The sequence below is a fragment of the Kryptolebias marmoratus genome, linkage group LG3 (assembly GCF_001649575.2).
Source record: "Kryptolebias marmoratus isolate JLee-2015 linkage group LG3, ASM164957v2, whole genome shotgun sequence".
In the NCBI taxonomy this organism is placed as follows: Eukaryota; Metazoa; Chordata; class Actinopteri; order Cyprinodontiformes; family Rivulidae; genus Kryptolebias; species Kryptolebias marmoratus.
The window spans coordinates 5,398,268-5,424,797 of record NC_051432.1 but is presented as its reverse complement, the minus strand read 5'-3'; the positions used below and the strand labels follow the sequence as shown (position 1 = coordinate 5,424,797).

At 40.8% G+C, this 26,530-nt stretch overlaps 1 protein-coding gene across 3 annotated transcripts in view; it reads right to left on the bottom strand.

Moving 5' to 3' along the window:
- Positions 1-12,200, bottom strand: part of mast1a (microtubule associated serine/threonine kinase 1a) — a 110,224-nt gene extending 98,024 nt beyond the window's left edge. For all 3 annotated transcript variants that reach the window (XM_017430492.3, XM_017430495.3, XM_017430493.3), the window contains exon 1: positions 11,288-12,200. In XM_017430492.3, the coding sequence (XP_017285981.1) occupies positions 11,288-11,326 (39 nt within the window). In that variant the 5' untranslated portion in view covers positions 11,327-12,200. The remainder of the gene's footprint in view (positions 1-11,287) is intronic.
- Positions 12,201-26,530: the final 14,330 nt, after the last annotated feature.

Below are 26,530 nucleotides of genomic sequence, written 5' to 3'. Positions count from 1 at the left end.
ACACAAAGTTACTAAAGTCTGGGATGGATATAAAAACACACATGAGCAAATTCTCTGTAATTTGGCTGGTGATAATCTGCTTTTTAAGAATAAACACAAATGGCCATGATTGTCTCCATATAACTGTCATCTATAAAGATGCTTTAATATAATTTTTCACTTAATTTAGAAAGACACGTTTAGTACCATCGTTGTGTTTGTAGAAGAGAGAAACTGGGTTTTTTTTTCATTGAGAGTGACATCATCTGTTATGGTGAGCTCTTTGTGGGATGTTAATACACTACATCATCTCAAGGAAGTATGCTCAGCCAGAGTGACTCAGAGAGAGCCCCACAGGAGGCTTGTACACGTTTCTGTGTGTGTGTGTGTGTGTGTGTGTGCGTGTGTGTGTGTGTGCGTGTGGATACAGGGTGATAAGGGTGGCTAATGGATAAAACACCTAACACCTGCTCCCTCTCAAGTCTGTCCAACAAACATGTGGTGTATGTATGGTTGCCATGAAACTGGTCATTTAACCATTTCCTGCAGCAATATTTGTCAGAGTTTGACACAACAAATAAAAGTTTTTAGTATTATTGCTTCAGCCTGTAAAAAAAAAAATACGGCTGATGGAAAAGTAGACATTTATAAAGAAAAAACAAGCTAAGAAAGATCTTGTTATTAGGATTAAATGTGAACTGCCAGCATTCTGTTACAATCTCTGGGTGGCATATTGAGGGTTTTTTTTATTATTATCCTGAAATAATGATTCTGCAGATACAGGTAAAACCAGGAGACTTTATACCTAACTGAGGAAGCGTTTAATCGAGCGCCCAAGTGGAACAAGAAAGATGCATTAAACATTTTGCTTGTCCAGCTGACTCTAGTGTTCACACTGCCCTATTTTAACGAACTAACATTTATCTAAATGGCTAAAGGTATTTCAGAAACATTATAGTACTTGTATGCTGGTGTTACATTACATACTTTTTGTCTTTGCTGGTCAAAGTATTTGGAGTATTCAAAAGAAAAGTGCTTTCATACATGATGCAGGCACTGCATTTAATTGCTTCTTTCAGTATATTTAATGATTACATTCCTTTGCTCAATACAGGTTTCATATCGTTGTTAGCCATCATTATTGTTGTTTCTGTAGCTGTTCGGGTTTCTGAACCTGGATTTTTGTTTAGGATTATTTGCTTCTCCAGGGCTCACAGTTTATTTTAAAATAAAAAGTCTGATTTATTTCTCTATCAGTTGCTCCTTGCCTTCTTAGTCCAGTGTTTGTATCCACTTTACTTTGAACAAAACGTGACTTTAACTTTAACATAATTTAGGTAACTTGTGTTTTTGTAAGGATACGAAAGATGTCATGCCAGTGTGTGGCAAACTGATGCTTTGTCAAGAATTCCTTGTTTTATATTTTGAAGAATTTTGTATTTAGTGTAGTATTTTAAAGCAAAAAACATTACAGCAACATTTTGTAATGTATCCTTTTAATATTTACTCAACAAGTGCATCAATTACTTAATCAAATGAGGTGTTAGCAGTGTATCAGTTACTGACTGACGCCAGTATCTCACTGGGCTGCAACTCTTGGCCTTTAGTTGGCAGACAGTGTTCGTGAGGCGGTCGACAAAAGGTCTCAAATCGTTTGCAGGTTCTCAGTTTCCTCCCGTGATTCTCAGAGGTTTGCCGTCTTGTTGCTTGAATTTCAAACATGCTAAACAAAAAAAAAAAGTGTTTTTCTCTCAAAGTATATTGGTCAGTTGGTGTACTCCAGTAGATTAAATCATAAACGTGGGTCAGCTGCCAGTGTGGGCCCAACGCAGGCTGAGGTGTGTACGATGTGGGCGGAGGTGTGTATCAAAATAATGTGCACAGCCAAGAATAAAGCCGTACACATGAAAATAGGCTGTGATTTTCAAAATTGGACAGCTCACTCAGAATTTAATGAGACGGCAACTAAAAATTCACCAATTTTCCTTCAATTTTGAGACAACAACTGGTCTCCAACAGATGCAGCCCAGAGAGATACTGGCTTAAGATCTTGGTGAGGAGCTCAAAGAGGGGCAGAGGAATTACAGGGAATTCAGACAATAAAGCCCTTTGCTAGGTTAAAGCAGAGGCTCCCAAAGTTAGGGTTAAGACCCCACTGTAGGTTATGAAACACCAAGTGTGTGTGTGTGTGTGTGTGTATACAGCTGAAACCAGATTTTTATATACATGGTAAAAAGTCAAAGTCACAAGTTAACATATAGCTCCTTAGTATTTGGTATCATTGCCTTTAAGCTGTCAAATATTTTGGGTTTCGTTCTTATAAAAGTTTGTTGTATTTAGTCCCGTTCCTCCTGACAGAACTGCTGTATCTGAGTCAGGTTTGTAGGCCTCCTCACTCACACACCTTTTCAGCTCTGCCTACAAAGTTTCTATGTGATTGAGATCAGGACTTTGTGATGCTCACTGTCAGAATGCTGATGGTCGTTGTCCATTTGAGGACCCATTTGTTCCCAAGCTTTAACTTCCTGGTTGAGGGCTTCAGATGTTGCTTCAATATTTCCACATAATGTTCTTTCATAATGATGTAATCTATTTTGTAAAGGTCACCAGTCCCTCCTGCAGCAAAACACCCAAATTGTTTAAAGACGCAATAATCTTAGTGTATCTGAATCTGTGACTTTGAAGAAAGTTATTAAAAAAAAAATCGCTTGTTCGTTATTTGTTAATTTTGGAAATCCTAACTGACTTAAAACAGGAAAAATTTAGTCTGATTTAATGTCAGGCAGTAAAAAAAAATGGTTCTGTGTCTTTTTAAATTGTGTATGTATATTGTGTCTGGTTGTATGTGGAATGGGGTGTAGGAAACTTAGCCTTAAATGTCACAAACAGATGAAACCAGTACTTCAATAAAAGGCTTATTAACTATGTTTGGATACTTCAGCCAACAGTAAGTCAAAAGCTGAAAAGTTTGGCAAGCACTCGTTTAAAGCGTTAAAACTACATTATTAGGTTCCAGCACTGTTTGCACTATGGACTGTGCAGCTAGTAGACATTCTACAGTGAGACTTGGCTGGAAACCAGTCACATTGCATTAACTTCTTCCATTTATTATGTACAACGTCGTCTTGATCTTAATCTAACCTCAATTCACAACTTGGTTCTTACCCTAACCTGGAACCTGCACACAACCAGTTCACATGCGCTGCCTGGAGAGCCTTTACTCCTCTTTCTGTCATAGTTAAAGAGATGTCTACACAAACTAAACTAATAAATGAATAAAATCTATTTAAATAAAAAATTCAGGTGGTAAAAACCTGCACTGTAGAGATGTAAAAGCCCTTGGTAACTGTAGAAATTAGTCGTACAGCCAAAATAACAGATTTATGCAAATATAAAGAATTAATTGGTCTCATTCCAACAAGTAACTGTCACCGCCTAAATAATGCATAAAAAGCACAAAAGCTTCTTATGTATTATTCATTTTTCAAAAGTCTCCTATGTTCTCTTCTGACAGTTCAGTTCAAAGCAGCCTAAAATATTTAATGTTTTTTTTTAGTGTATGCTTACGCAGAGATGAAACGAAGGCATACTGGAAACCAAAGAAATGAAAAATGTTAATATGCTAGACAGCTGCTCTGGACGAGTCATGAGGTTCGTTTCTATTGCCAAACAGACGGCAGATTGCAAGGCAAATGTCATTCTGTGTATTCACTGGTCAAATGGTTCAAAAGCCTTAAATCCAAGTCTGTAATCATGAATCTTGGAAGTTAAACCAATTGTTATTGCTTTATTTTACACAGAAATCTGAAGCAATTACAATTATGCCGTTTCTCCTGTTCTGGGAACGAGGTTTTTCATATGCTGTTGTGTTTTTTATGCATTTCAGGCAAGCGGTGTATCTATTTTAGGCTATCTCCAAATTCCTCCTGGTCCTGATCTGCGGCTTTGGTGTACACTTTGATGTCTCTCAGTACTAAACAGAACTTTTCTGAATGATCCTGACATCAGAAGGACATGTTGAGGCCGAGCACAGCAGCGGGTATGGCAGTGAGTGACAGGACTTGGCAAACGGAGCGGGATCTTCTCCAGTAATCACACTCTTATCCCTTGTGCTTAGCATATTGAAAATGGGCAAACTGCCCAGAACAAAATATTGGACAATTTATGCGACTGCGTGTGTGTGTGCGTGCGCACGAGTGTGTAATTGTGGCGCTTTTTAGTCCTCACAGAGGGTTGAAACACACACCCTGGTGCTTGTTTGTGAGTGTGAGAGCAGGAGCATATGGGTTAAGTTTAAGTATACTCCACACATCTACAACTAAACAGCGTGATGATCTTCACCTGAGATCAAAACAAGTTATATCAATGACACGCTGTTGTTTACAGAAGAAGCAGCAGCAGCAGTCAAATAAAATGCACTGAATGGTGCCACTGATCACAACGCTAATCATCTTTGTAGGTGAGCTACTTTCTATTTTTAAATGGGTTTCATTACCAACTAGATTAAACACCACAGGGCACTATCTCTCTGCCAACCAGTCAAGATCTGTTTTAGACACCTACAGTAAAATAAAGGGAACAAAATGAAACATGAAACTTTCATTTGGCCAATAAAATCTAACAAAACAAAAATCCACTTATGACAGTAAAGAACAGGGTATTTCTGGGTGGAGTTTGCATGTTCTCCCTGTGCATGCACCAACCAAAAACGTGCATGTTCGGTAAACTGGTGACCCTAAATAGTCCCTAGGTGTGAGCGAGATCACGAATGGTTGTTTGTCTCCGTGTGTCCCTGTGATGGACTTGCGACCTGTCCAGGGTGTCCCCCGCCTCTCACACAATGACTGCTAGAGACAGGCTGCAACCCGGAAAGAAAAAAGTGTGGAAAAGGAAATGGATGACTGTTGTTGAAAAATGGGCAAATAAACCATGATAGCACAATAGTCTATGGATGGCTAATTCAGGCAAGATACTACTGACTCCAGGTAACAACATTCACATTTTCATATCTAAACATGTCTAACTATAAGAATAATGCATATACTTTCCAGCTGCTAACAGGTTATGAATCTCAACTCTATATGTTTGTATGTGTTGATCTACAATCATCAAATATACCAGAGATACAGAGGGCCTCAGTGGCATACATTTAATGTCACATCAACAGATTTACGTCATCATGCTTCTTAATCTCACCTAGTTTCCTGTCCAACAAATCTGTCAAAATATAAAATCAAGTATTCTCCATGCTTTCTGGAACATCACTATGGAATGTCATTATACATAGAATACTGTGTATTTTTGCGCCTTTATAATCATGTCACAGCTACAAAGTAATCCGTAAGGTGGAGTGAAAACCTCATTTTTAAGGATATCTTAAATTTATCACAACATTATAGTTCAACTTGAAATGAAAACTTCATTAAAGTATAAAAATAATAATGTGGCAAACAAACGACCATAAGTAGTTACCAAAGAACTACGGATTTATTGTAGGTGGTTATGAAAACACTAATTTTATGTGTAAAAGCTATGTTTTCATTTTTACCCATCTATTTATCTGTATCCATTCCTACAGTGTTTTAAATGAGTCATTTTTGTCATTCTTTTATAACCACACCTTACCTTTCACCCTATTTCCTGTGATAGCAATTGTATTCTCAGTTCGACCTTTGCCGAGTTAATAATTTAAAATAATGCCAAGCAGAATATCTTAGCACAAATTACACTGACTGTCAGCTGATAGAAGCAGTCAATAAACAGTAGCCTTGATAATAAACTTGATCTTCCTCACTAAATCACATCCACGCTTTCAGAGGAAAGCCTCAGAGGAAGTACTTTGACATATAATTTACAAAATATACAAAATAAAGGTGAGGTGACTCGATTAGACCCAACAAATGTAATTCCACCTGCTCCATCTCTACTATCGTGTTCTGACCAGACATGTGATATTAAACTATATCTATTATTGAGTCATAACTCAATAATATTGAGCTATAACCGTAACTACCACAATCACCACCTCTGTCTCTGTGCTCTGAATGCAGACCCGGGCTGTAAAGGGATTCACATTTTGTAATAGCCACTTAAATGGGGTCTCCTATAGCAGCACAGCTGCTGCTTACTTCCAATCTAGGCTGCCCCCACCCAACCCCCTGCCCTGGAGCTTTTACAGCTTGTCCTGCTGCTGGTGGTTGGTCTTCCTCCCTGAGGGAACACAGGGCTCTTAGGCCACCATTAGTCCTGCTAATGGGCCTGACAACTGCACCACATCCTCAGCATTTAGACCTCCTCTGTCTGCGATATGGATATCGACCACTTCAGTGAAAATGGAGAGTACAGGCAGGGGGTAGGAGTCGATTTCATATGTACATACAGCCATGAAAGTCATGCGAACACACGCTGTACAAAGCTACTGCAAGTTTCTTTGTAAGGTACGTAAAAACAAATTCACAAACAGCAGAAACATAATGAAATGTGCACCATATGATGGAATTACAATAAATTTATATCTTTATGTCTAAATGCATGGTCCTGATTATTTAACTTTAATTCCAGCATGGGTTGTTTTCCATTTAATTTTTTTTTCTGCGTGGTTATTACATTTAAACCTTTTTTTGCCTGTTTGTTCACAGCACGTAGCAATTCCAGCGAACTTAGGAAATACAGAACAGTCGTTAAGACATTAAAGAAGATAAAACTGACAATCTCTGGGATCCACTAATTAAAAAATCCAGATATCCAATCTGAAAGATTTTATCTCAGTGAAGATAGTCTAATGATGTGATGAGTTAGGACAATGCCCAGATTAACACTAAAATTCAACACTTTTATAAAAGAAAAGAAAAATGTTGGCGGTTCCAGTTCTCCAAAATGTGCATTTTTTGCTGTAGGCACTTACAAACAAAACATGCTATACAGTCTTCATGGGCATATTTATTTTATAAACCATACAATTAATCCAGACAATATAAGCTCATTTATGTCTGATATAAACCTAATTATTTTTGAAGCATAATTGGTATTGACGTGAATGAAATACAAACAATCTGACTGAAGTGAACCACCTAATCTCCTCCTGCACTCCCTGCAGACAGACAGAGAGCGACGATCAGACACCTCCGTTTCAATTTCACCAAGATCCCAACGACAGGAAATCTTTACCAAACAGCAAAAACAGATGCAGAGTTCAGCTGGCAGATTAACCTATACACCTTGTAATGACATGTTATCAACTGAAGTTTCTAACTCTCCTCTTTAACCTCTCTGACCTTACAGATGGAGCGGATGGACTGACAATAGTAGGAGCGAAAATACTGAGTCTGCCAGAGAAACTACCAAACGATCAATGACTTAACAACTTTAGTTATTTAGAACAATTTGCATTTTAGAATTAAGAAGAAATGGAGTAGAGTAGGCTATCTTGGCTCAAAATGTCATTTCATTCAGGAAGAAGCAGAAACAGGCCAGCAGACAGCGTCTTGGATATTAAATCTGTCTCACTTGATTAGACTCCCACACCTACCAGAGCAAACCCTCCAAGGAAGTGCCTTTATACGCTAGTCTTACCTTGTTCAATATATGGGAGATGCATGGAGCTTACTGTACTGAGCACAAGCCTTGGGCCACCCCTCTGTTTTACATTTCACATCAGAGAAAAGACAGATTTTGTCATTTTTAAAGTGGTGTTGAGCCATTCTTCTGCAGCCGCTCCTTTTTTTTGCTGTTGCTCTTTTAATCACTGTCAGACATTTCCAAATATAATTGATACCACTTACCGCTGACCCAAGAGTCTTTTAAGCAAAAGGTACCTAAATTCAAACTACTGTTGTGTCTACAAACACAGCATATACCCTTTTTTAAATGGGGTCTTCAGTCACTTTGTTATCAGCAGCCGGTCAAAAAGACACATTTGCTCAGAACTCGTTGCAGCTAGAAAATATGCAAAACACTCTGGCAAGCATAAAATGGCAAATTACCCCAATAAGGTGATTTCTAAGAAGCTATTCAGAGACAACTTAAGACTTATTTCATGCTGGCATGCATTATGCCTTTGAAAAACTGGGAAAAAAAGAACTATCCAGTTGACAAATCTAGAAGTAGTAGAGGACCTTAAAACCAACCAAGGACAAATTAACAGTCTTTGAAAGGGATTACTTTAAGAGATAATGTGGGAGGGGGCATAAACATGAGGGATACATCATCTTTCAGCTGACTATCTACTCTATGCCAGGTTTTCAGTTTGGAACTCCTCTGGGAATCATTTTATTGGTGCTATTGTATGTCCTTCAGACTGTTATCATCCATCCATGCATTTATTTTCTTTACCAGTGTCTCCGTTCAGGGTCGCGGGTGGCTGGCTCCTATCTCCTGCCGTCACTGTGCAGGAGGCAGGGGACACCCTGGACAGGTCGCAAGTCCATCACAGGGACATTACTCAGCTTGTGACTATTAAAGAACTACAGTCATCCTATCGAGAATTTAAACGACTAAACACTTCTGCTGCCCTTCAAAAACAAGATTATAAAATATTTATAGTAGGAAAGCCATTTTGACAGTGATTTACTTTGCTGAAATGCTCATAATGTGGTTGCTTCTGGTAGTGTTTAGTTCATCAGTCCTCACTGAACACTGAAACAAATGGTTGTTCTGTTTGTTATTTGTTATGCTGACATAAAAAGATGGACGAGGCGTCTTCACCTCCTCCTGAAGCCGGCAGTAGCCTGTTTACTGTCACTGCCACGTTTTTATTTTTGTAGTTAGAGTTTGGGCTGTTTTTTAGCATCAAATAAGTACTTACAACTAAATGCATTAGAAAACCTAATATTTGAAAATACAGCAGCAAGGTAAGAGTTCCTTTTTTTTTTGGCCCCATGCACTTGAACATGTTTGAGATTTTTTAGCTATTTTTTGAGTTTTGTTTTAGGTTTATTGTTATTTCACGTTTCTGTAATTCTGTTTTATTTCTTGTTGTTTCTGTGTTTAGTTTTATGTTGTGTAGTTTTGCTGCCTGTCCTCAGCTCAGTACTTGTCAGCCTGCCACACCCATCTGCACCTGTCCATCGTTTGTAATCAGTCACCTGTGTCCACTTACTAATCACCCTCACTCCATAAAACCTGTTCCTCAGCTTGCATTTTTCACTTGTTCATTTTTTGCAGATATGCACTGTCTGGTTTTCTTTCTGTCCCCCTCCTCATGTAGTCCCCTCGCTGCAGTTTGTAAGTTTTTGTCATTTAGTTGTTGCTGCCACGTCAGCCTATTTGTTTTCGTTTTTTTTAAATAAATTAATTTTCCCTTGAGCTCCTCTGTGTCTGCCTGCACACTAGGTCCATATCCTCCACCACCTACCCATTAACCTGACAGAACGGACTTAAAACTCATACTGCAGCCAGCCTACAGGGGGTGCTCGTGCCATTTCGGCTTAAACTTCCCCTTAAGTCGGCATCTTACTGGGCTGCAGCTGTTGGAGACCAGTTTGCAAACACCATTCTGCCCAAAATCTTTTCAAACGTTCTCAAGGTGTTCTCAAGTCTCTCATGTGACTTGCTAGGCTAGCGGTCTTGTTGCCTACATTTTGAGCATGTTCCAAAAATTGCGTAACAAATTTTTATCTCCAAACAGTTGCAAGGCTGTCTCGAACCCGTCTCAAACCCTTCCCAATGTTGTTGCAGGCGAGAGGTAGAGCTGTATTTTGACACCTGCACAGGAGATCTCCTCTGACGGAAAACATCCCAGACAACAGCCCCTGATATCCAGGTCTAAAAACCACACCAATGATAAATAATATTTACTTTAAAACACTGGCATAAATCTTCCTATCTTTGTGTCAAATGTGTACTCCAGCAGATTAGGTCATAAACACGGGGGCGTCTGCCCAGGTGGGTACAATGTAAGCAAAAGTGGACGACAACATAATGTGTAAGGGCTACAATACAGTTTTATAAGACGCAAACATGAGAACAGGTTGTGATTTTTAAAGAATTGACTGCACTAAACGCAGCCACACAATGCGCCGGGCACAAACACTCAGTCAGACTACAGCTGAAAAGTTATATTTTTTCACAGTTTTCAGGCAAATTTGAATCGCAAAGTAGTCTCCAGCTGTCGCAGCATTTTATCCCTGTGTCTTGTTATTAATATATGCCTCCAGTTTCTCTATCAGGAAGATTTATTTTAATGTAAAAAAGCTAAACTACAAAGACAGTTGTAGAGAATGTTGAAACACTGTCCACTCCTTGAAATGTAGCTCTATGCATACAAAAACTGTAGGCTAACATGCTAAGCTTTAAGCTTACTATGGTAGCTTTTAGTTAGCTTACAGTTTACTTGAACTTTGTTTTATTTGTGGATATAAATATTCATTCACCCATCCAGATTATTGAATTCAGGTGTTCCAATCCCTTCCGTGGCCACAGGCATATAAAATCTTGCACCTCTAGCTCAAGAACAGAGCATAGAGAGCTTCATGGAATGAGTTTCCATGGCTGAGCAGCTGCATCCAAGCCTTCCATCACCAAGTGTAAAGCCTCAGATGCAGTGGAGTAAAACACAACACCACTGGACTCTAGAGCAGTGGAGACGTGTCCTCTGGAGGGAAAAACCACGCTTCTCTGTCTGGGAATCTGATGGAGGGTTCTGGGTTTGTCTGCTGCCAGGAGAACGGTTCTTGTCTGACTGCATGGAGCCAAGTGGAAAGTTTGGTGGAGGGAGGATCATGGTGTGGGCTTGTTCTTCAGGAGTTGGGCTCGGCTGCTTAGTTCCAGTGAAAGGAACTCTTAATGCTTCAGCATACAGAGACATTTTGGATAATTTCATGCTCCCAACTTTGTGGGAACAGTTTGGGGACGGCCCCTTCCTGTTCCAACATGACTGAGCACCAGAGCACAAAGCAAGGTCCATAAAGACATGGATGAGGGAGTCTGGTGAGGAAGAACTTGACTGACCTGCACAGAGTCCTGACCTCAACCCGACAGAACACCTTTGGGATGAATTAGAGCAGAGACTGTGAGACAGGCCTTCTGTCCAACATCAGTGTCTGACCTTCTAGAAGAATGGTCAAAAACTTCTAAACCTGTGGAAAACCTTCCCACAAGAGCTGAAGCTGTTAGAGCTGCAAATGCAGGACCAACATCATATTAAACCCTATGGAGGTCACTCAAGTTCAGATGGTGTGAAGCGAATATTTTTAGTAATTTAGTGTACATGAAGGGAAGAAGTCATATTAAAAAGTGGCCTATAGTTGTATTAATTTACCATCTCCTCACTAGTTGTGTTTAGGAAACCTGAGTGTGAAGCAGCTCTCACCTGCAGCCTCCGTCTTCGGATGATCCCGGAATCATCCATGGCGCGTGTCGGCGGGTCTCGTGCCTCCCGCGGTTTCTCGGTGACCTGGGGAGCTGAGGGTCAACTCTCGCGTTACTTTCAGCGAAATCCAGCACTTCCCACGGTTTACCATCACACCTGGGCGCTCGGCTGAGTGTGGCTCCGTTAATTCCCCGTTCACCGAGGAGGACCGTACGCAGACGAGGTGCCTCCTTTTACGACCGAGTAACGGCGCCGAGGACGGAAAGTGACATTTGTCCCATGCTGTCAGACACAGGGACTCTTTCCAGGGAATGCTGAATAAGGAGGAGGGGCTGCTCTGGGATCAGATGGGCGAAAAATATGAACAAAAAGTCCAACAGGGAGCCCAGCCGGTCAGTCAATCCGAAGGTTACCGCGCCACAGATTAGATAAAGCGGGCAAGTTTGCAGGAATCCCTCTCCCCCCACAACTTCCAGGCACAGAAACAATTCCTGAAGGCTGGTTCTTGGACGCTGTGCCCAGCTCCAGTCATTCCAGTCAGCCGGCGACGTCAATTCACGCCGGAAGATCGTCGGTCGGAATCACAAGGCATCGTGCACGTGAAGAAGAGTTCACAGCATCGGTCCGCAAACATCGATTTTGATGACGCGTTCACGGACTGTCAGAGCATTTCAACGCGGCACGATCAGAGAGCGTCCAGCCACACACACAGAGCGATGCTGGAAGCAGGAGGGTCCCTTCTGATCAGTCCTCACAATGAGCCGTCCGCCGCTCCTCTCTGCTCCACACGCAGCCAGCACCGCTCCATCCTCGGCTCCTACACCACCCACTTCCTACTACCGAGCGGCGGTTAACCCCTCACCCACCGCACCGAGCCTCCCGGACTCCAGATCCGGGACTGTTCCTCGGGAAGAGGCGGTGCAGGCGGGAAATGATGGGAAGGACGACCGCAAGTAATGATAAATTGCATCGGCTGTAATAAATATTTAATAGCGTTGCAGGTTGTCGCCCGCCGCGGGCAATGACAATTTTGCCCGCGTCCTGTCTGTTAGCAAAATATCTCATGAGCCACTGGACGAATATCGATGAAACTTGTGGGAAGTGACCACTGGATGCATATGTGCAACTGATTAACATTTGGAGTCAACCCAATTCAAGATGGCCGCCACAGCCAGCTGATATTAGAAAACACAAAAATGTCTACAATTCAGTCAATTTTACAGACAATGAACTAAAGTTTGGTGTGGTGGTAGCTGAGACTGATCCCTAATATATACTTTGAGTGCTAACAGGTTGTGCAAGATCTTTATTTAAAACTTTGTCATTATTTATTTGGAGGCAACTCTGCCTGACTGTTAGCAAAATATCGCATGAACCACTGGACAGATTTTAATGACACCTTTAGGAAATAATAATATGATGTAAGTCTACAACTGATTAACGTTTGGAGTCAACCCAATTCAAAATGGCCGCCAGAGCCAACAGATCATACAAAACACAAAAATGACTATAACTCGGTCAAGTTTACAGATATTGAGCTAAAATTTGGGGTGGTGGTAGCTGAGAGTCATCCCCAACAGGTTCTCTACACATTTGGTGAAATCTTTGCTTAAAACTTTGGTTTTAACTGTGGGAATCAACCCTGTTTGTTTATTCTTCATGTAAAGCATTTAATCTTAGAACTGTACTGAAACACTGGAAGAATTAAACACCTCCAATTAAGCAATGCTGTATTTATTTCCACCATAACTGTCATTATTTCATCTGTATTTATGTTTTCTTGAAACAGCATTAAACCCTGGCGTGTTTTAATAAATAACAAACACTGGCTGCACTGAAAGTTTCATCTCACTCATTAAAACGAGTGTCTGCATTGAACTCATTTCTGAGAACTTGACGATTTGCAATAAAACTCTACTTTTTCTGATCTTTTGCACAGATGTTCATTAAGTTACTTCAAGGTTTAAAAGTTGAATCACATCCCTCGTGTCCTGTTTGCCTAAAAAGGCACAAGGACGATGCATTATTCAGCCTCCACATCTGTCGTCATCTTTCCACCACATTCACCCCACGTGTGTCTGCATGCATCTGCTGACCACCTGAAAGAAAACTCCTTTTTGTTTCTTCAACGATTAATCGAAACCTTGTGCTTTCATGTCTCCTGTCAGTAAGAGGGAAGACAAGATCGACGCAGAGGGAGGATCGCCAATGTGCAAACCACCGACCGCGCTAATAACGCATGTGAGGGCGAAGTTCATCCATGTGGTCCCACGACATGTCTGAATGATGTTCAGTTTGTTCACACCTAGAGAAGAGAGTCAAAAACGGGTATGAAGTCAGAGAGGGATTAACACAGAGCAGTTCTGTCAGCTGGACCGACTCCAGCTCCAGGATGGGTCGGGTGGGGGGGACCAGAGGAGTACGTAAAGACCTTTAGCTTCGAGGCCTTAAAAGTCAGAGTCTCCCTGGTCAGATGGAGCCGAGGAGCTTCAGATCCTCTCAGTGTTGGTTTTACTGCTGACAGGGTTCAATAACCCAACATCAGCACTCCAGTCTCCCTTAAGACTAGATACTTCCTTATGTAACACCCGTAGGGCTCGATTTTGGTTTAAAAGTTTAGAATCAAGCCAATATTTTCCCTCTCCATTCATTTACTGGTGATTTCTATTAGTAAAGCCATAGTTCAGACCTTTTGAAGTGAGGTGCTTTGGAAAATTTATTAACAAAACATTATCTTACCTGTTGTAGATAGGTCTTTGAACAACCTCAGCTTGCAGAAACAGAGCTTAAATGTGACTGGACTGATGAGCTGAAGGCTAGTCCGAGACCGAAGTGGACTGCTGCAGCATTAAAACAATTAGTCTCAAAGCTTTTACGCTGTTTCATGCTAACATAGTTTAATAAACCTACTGTCAGTTTTATTTACACGTTTATTTCAGCAGAATTACTGATGGTCCTGCCAGAAGTGCCCTAAACGGCACTGGAAGTGTTACAGCTAGCTGCTGCTGCCGCTCTTTGCACTTGCAAATAACCTTAAAGTTCTATTTAAGTCACATCGTAATGCTAAACAGGGGGCAATGTAAAGGTTTATAAAGTAGCATTTGAACAAAGTTTATGAAGTTTATGAGGTGGGAGTTGTTTTAAAACAGCAGTAATTCACTTTGGTTTTGGCCACATTTGGACTAGCCATTAGCTCGTCAATCCGGTCAGAGATAAACTCTAACTGTTCAGAATCTTTCCACAGAACCCCTTTTCTTTTTGTTTAGCTTGTCGCTGTTTTCTCCGCCGAACATCGTCTGTGTTACTATGCTAATGGAAACAGTTGATGCCATGAACCGTTTTTATGCCGATGGTGCTGAGGCTGCAAACCCATCGCTCCGCCTGATCAGCGCATCTAATCAGTCCAAAAGTTTACTCAAGTCCCAGCAGGCCGATGTGTTCAGCAGCCTCAGCACCGTGGGCCTATAATGGTCTACACTCAGCACACGCACGTTTGTGCAGCAACACAAATGTTGTCTGGTTGAGAAAACGGCGACAAACTAAGACTTTTGCCCTTTTATGATTGATACTGGTACAATTTAACAGAACATCAAATAAAAGAAAACAGAACGTTGCCAAGAGCAGAACGGGTCAACGTCATGTCAGCCTTTCAACCACGGTTTGAGGAGTGACCCAGTTAGCTGCTCGTCTGACTCTTCCACCACACTCAGCCTGTGCTGCTGCCTTCTTGTTTTAAATAATGAATGTAGGGGCATAAATTTAACTTCTTCTTCTTTTTTTTTTTTTTTGTTCATTATGTGCTGCAAGATTTGAGGCTGCTGGGGGTGAGGAGGGAGAGGCGGCGGCTGTGTAGAGCTCGTCCAAGGCGCAGAGGACAGCAGAGAACTCGTCGCTCTCGGAGATGATGTTACCGGTTTTCAAAGAGGTGAGCCAGGGTCAGCTCTGTGCGGCCCCGGGGGCTCGGTCGGTGCCATCCCGTTCCCATCCTGGTGCACGGCTCTCACAGGAGCTACGTCAGCTCGCATTCTCTTCATAGACGGCAGGTTTCTCCTTCTGCTTGGTGTGTGTGTGTGTGTGTAATCAGAGACATAAATACATCAGTTTACTCAACCATATTGACCACTTTTATATAACTAGAAGTACTAAACCAACCATATCATCACTAAAATCACTGCAATAAATAAAATGACTTCTGTTGTTGTTGTTTCTATTATCAATATGAGGCCACAGCTTGTGGTGTTTTATATATGACTTTTTATCTCTGTGTGTGTCTGTTAGCAAAATATCGCATGAGCTACTGGATGGATTTTAGTGAAACTCTCAGAAAGTAGCCTTTGGATGTACATCTGCAACAGATTTACTTTTGGAGTCAATTTGATTCAAGATGGCCGCCACAGCCAATTGCCCTAATCAAGCACAAAAATAACTAAAAATCAGCCAATTTTACAGATATTAAACTGGATCTTGGTGTGCTACTACCTGGGACTCAGCCCCTACTCATACTTTGAGTGCTAACAGATTGCACAAGCTCTTGACTCAGAGCTTTGTCGTGAACTGTTGGAGTCAACCCTGTTTGTCTGTTAGCAAAATATCTCACAAACCAGTGAACAGATGTTAATGCAGTTCTCAGAGAACAGTCATTAGGTCTACGTCTACAACTGATTAAGTCAACTCGGTGTAAGATGGCTGCCACAGGCAATTAACCTTAGCATACACAAAGATGGCTGTAACTCAGTAATTTCTGCAGAGATTGAGCTGAAATTTGGCGTGGTATTAGCCAAGTTGTTCACCAGTGAAGGAGTAAACAAAAATATGGATATTTCCCACATATTGAACCACCGCTCTATTAAAGGACATCAATGACTGTTAAACCTATTGATTACTTTGTAATTTTCTGTTGCTTATACACTGGTTCTCTGACTCATGTTCCATAGGTTTCTCTACTAATGAACCCCCTGCGCTCTTGTTTTCAGAGCGTCTGAACTAATTAATTAAGCTGTTTAGATCAACATTCACTCCGTGTCTTTTAAGCAGTTTGTCCTAATAAATAAGAAAAGCAGAGAGAAAACACAAGGCGATACCCTGTTTACTCTTCATTTAACATCACCCTTCAAATATAAGTCTGTTTAGTCTTATTTAAAGTTACCAAAAAAAAAATGACAGTGTTATGTAAATGTAAGGACTGCGTCACAGATACACAATGTCTAAATTACAACCTCGATTCCGAAAAAGTTGGCACGTTGTGTAAAATGTAAATAAAACCAGAATGCAATGATTTGCAAACCTCATAAACCTATTTTTTATTCACAATGGAACATAGTAAACTTATCAAACACTGAAAGCAAGAGATTGTACCATTCTGTGAAAAAAGGGTTGAATTTGAAGGCAGCAACACATCTAAAATAAATGGGGCCAGGTCTATGTGTGAAACAACAACAGTCTGTAAACATCTAGGACCTGAGGAGAGCAGCTGCTGGAGGTTTTGGAGGGAAACGTTGTCCCATTCTTGTAGGATTCTAGCTGCTCAACAGTCATGGGTCTTCTTTGCTGAACATTAACATGTTGCATATTGTTCTCAAGCCTGTATAAACTTTTTTTGCATCGATGGTTCCATTCTAAATGTGCAAGTTGACCATACCAGAGGGACTAATGCACCCCCATACCATGAGAGAGGCAGGCGTTTGAGCTGTGCGCTGAAAACAGAATGGTTGGTTCCTGTTCAGTGCGGAGGGCTGCTGTGGTTTGTCAGATCACTCAAAAAGTTATGGACAGGCTTCATAATGAAACTTGGATCTTTATTCACTGTTGTTGTTAAACAACACATTTCAACTGTACTAAATACTGGTTATGAGTAATATCAGTGCTGTTTTCTAGAGATATGTTTTTTGCACTTGGTGACACTGGGGAAAGTAGAGACGAACACACCAGAAGCAAACAGGCTCGATGAGAACGCCCACATGACTCTACTGGTTGTGTTAAGTCAACAGAAAGACAGAAAAAAACAACAACAACAAGATATGAAGGAGCAGTGTTTTTTAACAATCTGGGTGTCTTATTTACTCAGTATTTAAATTCTGTAACATTGCGGTTTCTTGGTTTATTCAGAAAATAAAGTAGCCTTTTTTTTTTTTGAAGGAATACATATCATATCTGCTTTGTATGCCAACGTTATAAATAAAACTGACATCTATTAGCACTCTGCGAATGTGTTGGCGATGACTCTCAGCTACCCCTCATAAAAATGACTAAGTTACATCCACTTTTGTGTCTGCTAGGGTTGACTGGCTGCGGCAGCCATCTTGAATTAGGTGGACACCAAAAGTGATTCAGTTGTAGTTGAACACCCAATGACACCTTTCTGAGAGCTTCGTTAAAATCCATCCGGTGGTTTATGAAATATTTTGCTAACAGACAGACAACATGCATAGACAGAGGACAATTACATTATTGCCCACCTTCCATGGTGGAGGGTGATGAAAAGAAACACCTAAATAATTCAGGCAAGCATTATCGTGTTGAAGAAAACAGTAATGTTATTAGTTCGATTCATGCTGTCATTTGATGCTATAAAAACAAACAGCTAAGTTTAGGTTAATTGATAACTTACAACTTAATGTTTTAATACCGATACCACTACTATAAAGTAAACTTTTGTCAAATTAAGCCACAGGAAACTTCAAGGCTGAAACAATCAGCATGGGTGTTGATTTTTTAAATTCTTTTGTTATTTGCTTCTACAGTATATTTTAGGCTCATTCGTATTTCACACACATAGGCAGATTTTGAACAATGTGGAGTTGGAGTTGATATGTTATTATTCTGTTTTGTGAAAGTTGTGGTAAAAAGCTGCATCGTTAGAAGAAAAGAACGTTTCAGAAACTTGGCCTCTCCTCTCCTGGTGATCTTCACTCAGAGTTTGCGATCAGAATATCAGGTCAAGCGCAGGTGAAATAATGAATTATTCATAATTCTGACATCTACTGGGAGCTGCAGGACCAACATGTGGAATTATGTATAATTTCAACACTGCTAAGGATATTTATCTGTCGTTTTCCCTGCAAAATACCTCAAATGTCTGCTAAATTAAAGGGCTGTGCCAAAAACTAATTCCTCGCCTTACATAAACTCTCGGCCTGATAAATGACACTTGACAAACCACATCTTTAAAAAAAAAAAAACAAACAAACAAATGTTCACCTCCTACATCTGTTTTATCTTCTCCGTCTCTTTCTCTGTTCTTTCTAATTCATCACCAAATCTCGTCTCCTTCTTCTTCTTGTTCTTCATCTACAGGCTTCCTTCGGGCGGCTCCAGCTACCAGAAGCTCTCGGCTTCTTATTTTTGAAAGTGGGTCACAGACTTCAGCTGTGCGAAAAGCCTCGCTAAATAAAACATTATAAGATCAACGGTCTGCAGGTTGACTCATCAGAAATACATAAACTCACAACATTAGAGAGGAAGGAACTCAGAGAAAAAAACCCATCATGTATGAGATTACTCTGTTCAAAAAAACATTGATGCTGATGTTTCTGTTGCCATAGGAACAGCTACTGAAAAACTACTTACACAGAAACATTGTACTTTCTCCTTACTATAACTACCATGTTGCTGTTCATCCAATAACACTGTGATTTATTTTTAATTACAGATAAGGCTTTCTTGCTTTAACCTCCTGAGACCCTGGATCTTCATAAAACAACACTGGCTTTATGCATATAGTAAATAAAAGAATATTTTATTCTGTTCAACTTGGACCTGTAGTCTTTATGCAGCGGGGATAGTTTTTAGTGCCGCAGTCTCGTTCCTGAGGCTGCGGGTTCAAGTCCAGGTTGTGTCAGGAAAGGCATCCAATGTAAAAGAAAAAGGCAAGTGGCCAGCAAAATAAAATAAAATAAAATAAAAAATCAAAGGTAGCCAATAAATTAAAACAATAATAAATATTTAGGATGTTTTTATTTGATCAGAAAATTTGACAAAAGTGTTGTGACCAAATGTCTTCACCAGGATCGCTGTCCGCTGCCGCTACGCTCTTGTTCTGTGTTCCACTAACAAGCTGACTGTCAAAAAGTCCTCCACTGAAAACTGAGGTCTCAGGCCTCTCTGAAAGGAAACAGTCATTCTGTAGTGGTGATGAAGGGAATGTGTGAGGCAGCAGAACCCCAAGGTGGAAGAAGAGGAACAGAAGGAACCATCATGGAAAGATAAGCCCCTGCAGAGCATGTACCACAGGTAGATTGATATCAACAAATCCTACCAGTGGCTAGAGAGGGCTGGACTGAAGGACAGCACAGAGGGACTAATGATGGCAGCACAAGAACAACCAGGCAAGGCCCAAGAAACAGGCTGTGTAAAGATGCCTCTATGACAGTCCAGCACATAACAGCTGGATGTAAGATGCAGGCAGGCAAGGTGTACATGGAACGCCATAACCAACTGGCTGGAACCATGTACAGGAACATCTGTACCGAGTGTGGACTGGAAGTCCCACAGTCAAAGTGGGAGACTCCACCTAGGGTGGTGGAGAATGGCAGGGCTAAGATACTGTGGGACTTCCAGATCCAGACTGACAAACAGCTGATGGCTGACCAGGATCACTGTCTGCAGAAGAAAACAGTGGTGATGATAGATGTAACAATACCAAGCGACTGTAACATGAGGAAGAAGGAGCACAAGAAGCTGGAGAAATACCAAGGGCTGAAAGAGGAAATAAAGAAACTGTGAAAAGTCAAGGCCTCAGTGGTACCAGTGATAATGTAAAATAAAGGTATTGTAAACAGTTTTTCCTAAAACCCCCATAAAGTGCCGTTGATTGACTTTGTTGACCACTAAATTTTTTTGTTTCAAATACTAACCCTTTTTTGTTTTACTTAAAGCAAGAAGCCTTATCTGCAATTACCACTGACATTGATGGTGAATTTAGTGTCTATCAGCTGATTTGTGAGATGATAACTTAAAGAGTCTCTATGTTTCTCATCAGAAAGGTGACTTTTATTATGAAAATGAAATAGAGAATATTTAGATAATTTTTTAAAAGCAGAAAGTAAATACCCCTTTTGATGTCAAATCAGCATTATGGTTTTGTAAAATCCAGTGTCTTTGTGACTTAAATTTCCCTCTAGCGCCCTCTTCAGGTTGAAATTCTCTCACTCATGAAACAACCTGAAATCCACAGATGAATCCTACTGATAGTACTGAACCTTTGATTATTTTCATTTGAAGTCACAGAGTTTTAAACTTGATTTAAACTCTTGTTTGTCTCATCTGTTGTGACATTTACTTTCATTTGATATTTATATCAAATCTCTGATTCCACCTTTTTACGGCCAGTGATCTCTTCCCAGATAAATCACACTTCTTTGTTTTGTTTGCATTTAATCACACAGGGGAGGGGTATGAGCCTTCAAAAGAAGTAGGTGCAATCAGATAGCTTTATTACAAAGACAGGAACTATTTCTAAACACTGAAATAATACTGAAGACTGGCAAAAAAAGAGTAAAGTTAAAAAAGTGCCATATTTCCTTTATTAGTGTAATGATTTTAGGAGACAAACTGAACACCCCCGAGATGTTAAGTTCCTCAACGTTTGACATGCTGATAAAAAGAGTTACTGAGATCCAAAAGTACATTTTATTCCTTTAATAAAGAAGAAAATCAACTCAGCATAACCTGCTCGAGGTTATGACTTCAGAGAAAAATAAATCATGACTTTAGGTGTTTAATGAGTTGAAATAAATCATCACCCATGTTGCCATGACTGATAGTCATAATGGCTGACCAAAGAATAAACACTAAACATCTATCTAAACGCCACCTTTCATTCCAGAGTTTTAAACTAAGATCATCTTCTGATAAGAAATGACAAAGTTGTAGCCACTTTGGTCAAAGCGCCAAAATAACAATGTTCCCAATCAAATGTAATATCAGGAGATCTGTGAGCGCTCAGAGTCTGTGTTCTGGACCACTCTCAGCTTCTACCACATCACCTTTGAGCTCAATAACTGTATATTTTACTGATTCATAGCCACGTTTGTGTTGGTTAATGTGCTCAGCTGTGGTGGCCATCTTGAAGGGGGTTGACTCCCGGGATGTTAAGACGCATCCAGAGATTACTCTCTGAAAGTTTCATTCAATCTGTCCACTAGTTCATGAGATGTTTTGCTAATGCTACAGACAAACACACACATGCTCACTTAGACACACAGGCACAGACAAAAACACGATCACTTCTCAACAAAAAAGGTAAAAAAACACGGAAAATTCATGATTTTTTATTTTTTTTTGTAAGGGAAATTACCTGACCAAATGTACGGCTCCTACAATAAGACTATACTGTGTTTTATCAGGCAATGTAAAAGTTGCCGTGCTGGCTTTGCTCATAGAAACTTACTTAAAGTCTGCTAAATTACACTTTAGGACCATAACAGGACAATAAGAGAGACAAGTAAACTCCTACAAAGCAAATCTACAAGCATAAATAATGTATCTCTTCCAACTGTGCTCCTGTGTGGTTCATTGAAATACTGTGCCAGAAAACATTTCATCTAAAATGTTAGGCGCAGCATCATGGAGGCTGCATCAGTTCGCCAGCTCTGACAGAAAACAGACCTTTGGGAATGTTTGGTGAATTGTGTGACATTCAGCTAACACTTCATGAGCATTTGAATATTAATCAAAGGTGAAGTGGCGACTTATTTGCTGAATTATCATGAAACCTTTGGGCAGGTTGAGACCAGCTTTGCGGTTTAATGACTAAACCCTGAAAGGTCACTTGCACAGATGGCTTTTACTGAACATTCGGTGTCTGACGCTTTCAACAAAATGGTAAAAAATCTTAGAAAGCACACCTTTCCACCCTCAACTTAATAATCCTAAATCTTTTTTTTTCTTTGCACAATGAGAACACAGTTTCTTATTTTACAGTTGTGTTGATAAACTTCAGACAAAAAGCTTCTTTTTTTAACTATAAATAACAAAAAAAAAAATCTTACAGTGAAATTTAAATTCCTAGCGTATTCTGCTACTGATGATGTCATGATCCATCAGCTGATCGATTCATTCATCCATCCATCCCTTATCTGTGGTCGGGTCACTAAGGCTTAAAGTTTAGGAGGCAAACGCTGACATCCCTCTCCCATGCAACACTCTCCTGCTCCTCCTGGAGGATCCCAAGACACTCCCGGGCCAGAGGAGCAACTTCTGAGTATGCCCCAGGGTCTCTTTCCAGTGGGCCATGGCTACAACCTACCAGAGGGAGGCGCCCAGGAGGCGTCCTGATCAGATGCCCGAACCACCTCAGCTGACTCCTTTCATTGTGATGATGGAGTTTCTCACCTCATCTCTAAGGCTGAGTCCGGCCACCCTACAAAGAAAGTCTGCGATTTATCGTGAATAGGACTCCAAACAGACACGAACTCCTCTTCTTAAGACAAAAGGCTCACCTCCAACCCAGAAGGAGCCTCCCAGCTGTTTCCAGCTGAGAAACCTGGCCTTAGAGGAGCTGACTCTCATCCACAGCCCCAGAGCACACGCTGAAGGTCACGACTTGAAGACACCCAACAGAACCGGCGCCATATTTAAAAACTACAGATGAGACCCTCCCCTCCATGAACACCACAAGCAGGATCAACGTAGCGTTTAACTGTTTTACCGTCCATGACGACCCTATAAGGCATTTCCTGATCTCTGAGGTCGGTCCTGGTTGAACAAATTGCACTAAAACACCTCATTCCACAGCAACTGTTTCGCCGCCAAACTTTCCTCATTGATAAAAAGTCGCCATGCTGGGAAAGGACAAGTGCAAGCCAATCAGTGGTGTTTAAAAGGAAACTGGGACTGTGCGTAACAACTTCAGTGGATTAGAAAGCTCCTGCCTCGGTCTGACCGGGTCACAACATTGAGACGCTGAATGGAACGTGGTGCAGAAGAGTACAAACTGACCTGCTTGGTCTCATTGTAAGAACTTTACTGTAATTTCTTTTTTTTTACACTTGATAAATGTGTGCCAAGTGTGCAGTAAATGCTGGTTTCAGGCCACTTTCCATGCCAGGCTATATCAGTCACTGTAATTCTAAGTCATTTTAAAAAAGTTATAGATCAAATCTGTGAAATCATTTATGAATAACTAGTAAATATTTCCTTTCATATAGCCTGTTCCTTATCAATAATTTGGTTATTATTGCCCACCAACTGAAGACAACAATGTTTTTGTCTGTGTTCATTTGTCTGTCTCTTAGTAAAATATCTCATGAACCAGTGGAGGGGTTTTAATAAAACCTTCAGAAAGTAATCACCGAATTTAGATCTGCAGCTGCTTAACCCCTTTTAGACGATTGTCGCAAATTCGCCTCAAACGGCTTCCGGTCTGAAGCGGCCACTAATCCCTGCTGATGCATATTCCACACATACCAAGGATCACACTGGAAGCTCTCCCCCCATCAAGGAATCGTATCAGGCAGCATTTGAAAGAAACATGTTATAGTTCAGTTCAAAGCCCAATTTCAGCAATAGCAGCATCAATAATATAATTTCCATACCCGAGACTGGAAAATTTAATAACTATTATGCCCAATTATGCCTAATGTAGCTCATTTGTATCATAACTAAATGTATATTTATTATATGTTCTATATTCAAACTAACAATCTCTAATCTAGCATCTGCTTAACAGCAAAAGCACAAATAATTGATTTTTTTATTATAGTCGTAAATAAATTCAGACAGTAACTTTTGGAGCCAACCCCATCCAAGATGGCCGCCACAGCTAAGCGACCTTAGCAGTATGGCTATAACTGTCAAATTTACAGAGACTAAGCTAATATTTGGTGTGGTTGTAGCTGAGAGTCACCCTCAACAGATTTCCCGATGGCTACCACATTTCGCAAGGTCTCACAAAATCACAGGAAGTCGATCGTAACGTCATTTATAAGGTTTGACCAACACGGCTGTACCTCCGGGATCTGAGTCTAAAAACGCTGATGTGAAAGGTGGCGGGCGATATGCATTCCTTGAAGGGATGCTAGTCTGTTAATAACAATAACAGGTCAAATATTTAAAAAATTAATCTGCAAAAGAAATTATAACTAATAAATATTTACTATTTCATATGACCTGAGCCTCATCAACAATTTGATTATTTTAAATCAGTTTACTGTCGTAGAAAACGTTTGATAATCCTTCAAAGTGCCTAAACCAGTGGTGTCCAGTCCTGGTCCTGGAGGGCCACCATCCCGCAGGTTTTAGGCGTTTCTCTGCTTTGACACACCTGATTTGAGTGATTAACAGGCTTCTGCAGAACTTGCAGACCTGCTGAGGATCAGGAAAACAACTAAAACCTGCAGGACGGTGGTCCTCCAGAACTAGGACTGGACACCGCTGGTCTAAACCAAAGTCTCGAGCTGAAGTATTTAGTTTCTTTGAGAGACTAACACTCCAAAACAGCATATTTTACTTAGTATAACATAGATTAGAGGTTTGGCTTGTCTTTGGGTGACTAAACTGTTTAAACAATAAATTGTCAGCGGTTTCTGTGTTTATATGGAAACAAACCGTTCTCATTTTTTAATGTCCAAGAATGAAAGCTAAACAGCTCCGGATCCGAGTACAGATTTAATGACGTGAGTTTGTCGGAGACATTTCACTTCATCATTTCTGTGCAAAAACAACAAAAGGTCTCAAACTCAGACATGTTCCCTAAACACCAAGCTGGGGATTTTAATCATTTTTGACGGCTCGAGGACAGACCTTCAGTAATCTGTCTTTTCTATTTTAGTTGTTCAAAACCTCTCAGAGCCAAGTTTCTCCGCTCCAAATAACTCGGGAACAATGACGGGGTGATCTAATGGCATTACACTACTCAGCCTTAAGCTGAGACAGATCACCAGCTTAGTCCGCTGCAGGCGTAGCCAGACTATTTTAAATCTCATTGACGCAGGAGGAAACCAGCCTTCTTAGAGGAATAAGAGGAGCCGCCTGAGAAGGTTATAAAGGGATGTCCAATGAGAGACAGGGAGACGAGCCGGACGGGACATAACGTGGCCAGATCTGACCCAGGTCCCAGACACCTCCTGCCGAGGCCACAGTGCACCCCGGACCTCCTGGTACCAGCCTCGGTTTGGTCTCTGACCATGGAGCCTACAGCCCAGACGCTGAGCGCCAACCCTGCCTTCGACAGAGACGCCTTCCCCAGGAGGGCCCTGCTGCGAGCGGCCCCCAGAGGGGCCTCGTCCCACTTTGTGGGCACCTCCATCATGATCCTGTCCTCATTCGCCATCTCCACGTTAGCTATGAACTGCGGGAAGAAACTCCAGGAGTCCAGACAAAAACCCCACGGGAACTAGCAACGGCGGCTCTCCCACCTTTTCTAGTTGATCCGAGTTAATCTGGGCAAGTCTGATAGAAATGTTCTTTATGGTAGAATTATCATAGAATTATCAGCTGCAGGCGTAGCTGAGAGTCTGCTTTTATAGCTTTGTGATGTTTTCACTGTTTGATCTGAAGAAAAAGACCGAGGAGTCAGAAGAGGACGTGAAGCCGTCAGAGGAAGAGACGATCCGACCTCTGAACCTCGACATGACTGTGTTTGACTGGACCGTTACCGATGTCAGGAAAGGAAACTACATGCAGTAACACCATCAGACCTCATCTCACTTTTAACTCATATTTGTTGTCCTACAATGTGAAACTGAAGCTTAAAGAAGAAAACAGGAAATAGATTTAGCTTAAGACAGGTGTGAGTGAGTGTGAGTTTGTCTCTCTGTGTCTCTGTGACGGACTTGTGACCTGTCCAGGTGTCCCCCGCCTGTCGCCCAAAGACCGCTGGAGACAGGCACCAGCGCCACCTGCGACCCAGCACCGGGGAAGCAGGCAAAGAAAGTGGATGGATGGATGAATATCTGGATTTGTTGGTTTCCTGAACATGATTTTTTTAAGGTCACTGTTTCAACAAATGTAACATGTATATACATTTTTAAATTTGATTTATTTTTGAGTTTTTAGAAGCTTCTAAAAGCTTATACGTCTTGCTTTATTAGGATGTTTTTAATCTGAAAATACTTAAATTTACCTCAAACTGCATTACTGTATATTTAGTAACATTTAAGGACTTTGTGTTACACTGTAAGCTTTGTGCAAATACACAAGATAGCTCTGCCTTTCCTGTTACTCGGACGAGAAAAAACAGGCGTTTTAAAAATTATTTGTTGTGATCACAGATTGGGATGTGATCAGTGAATAGATGTGAAACCC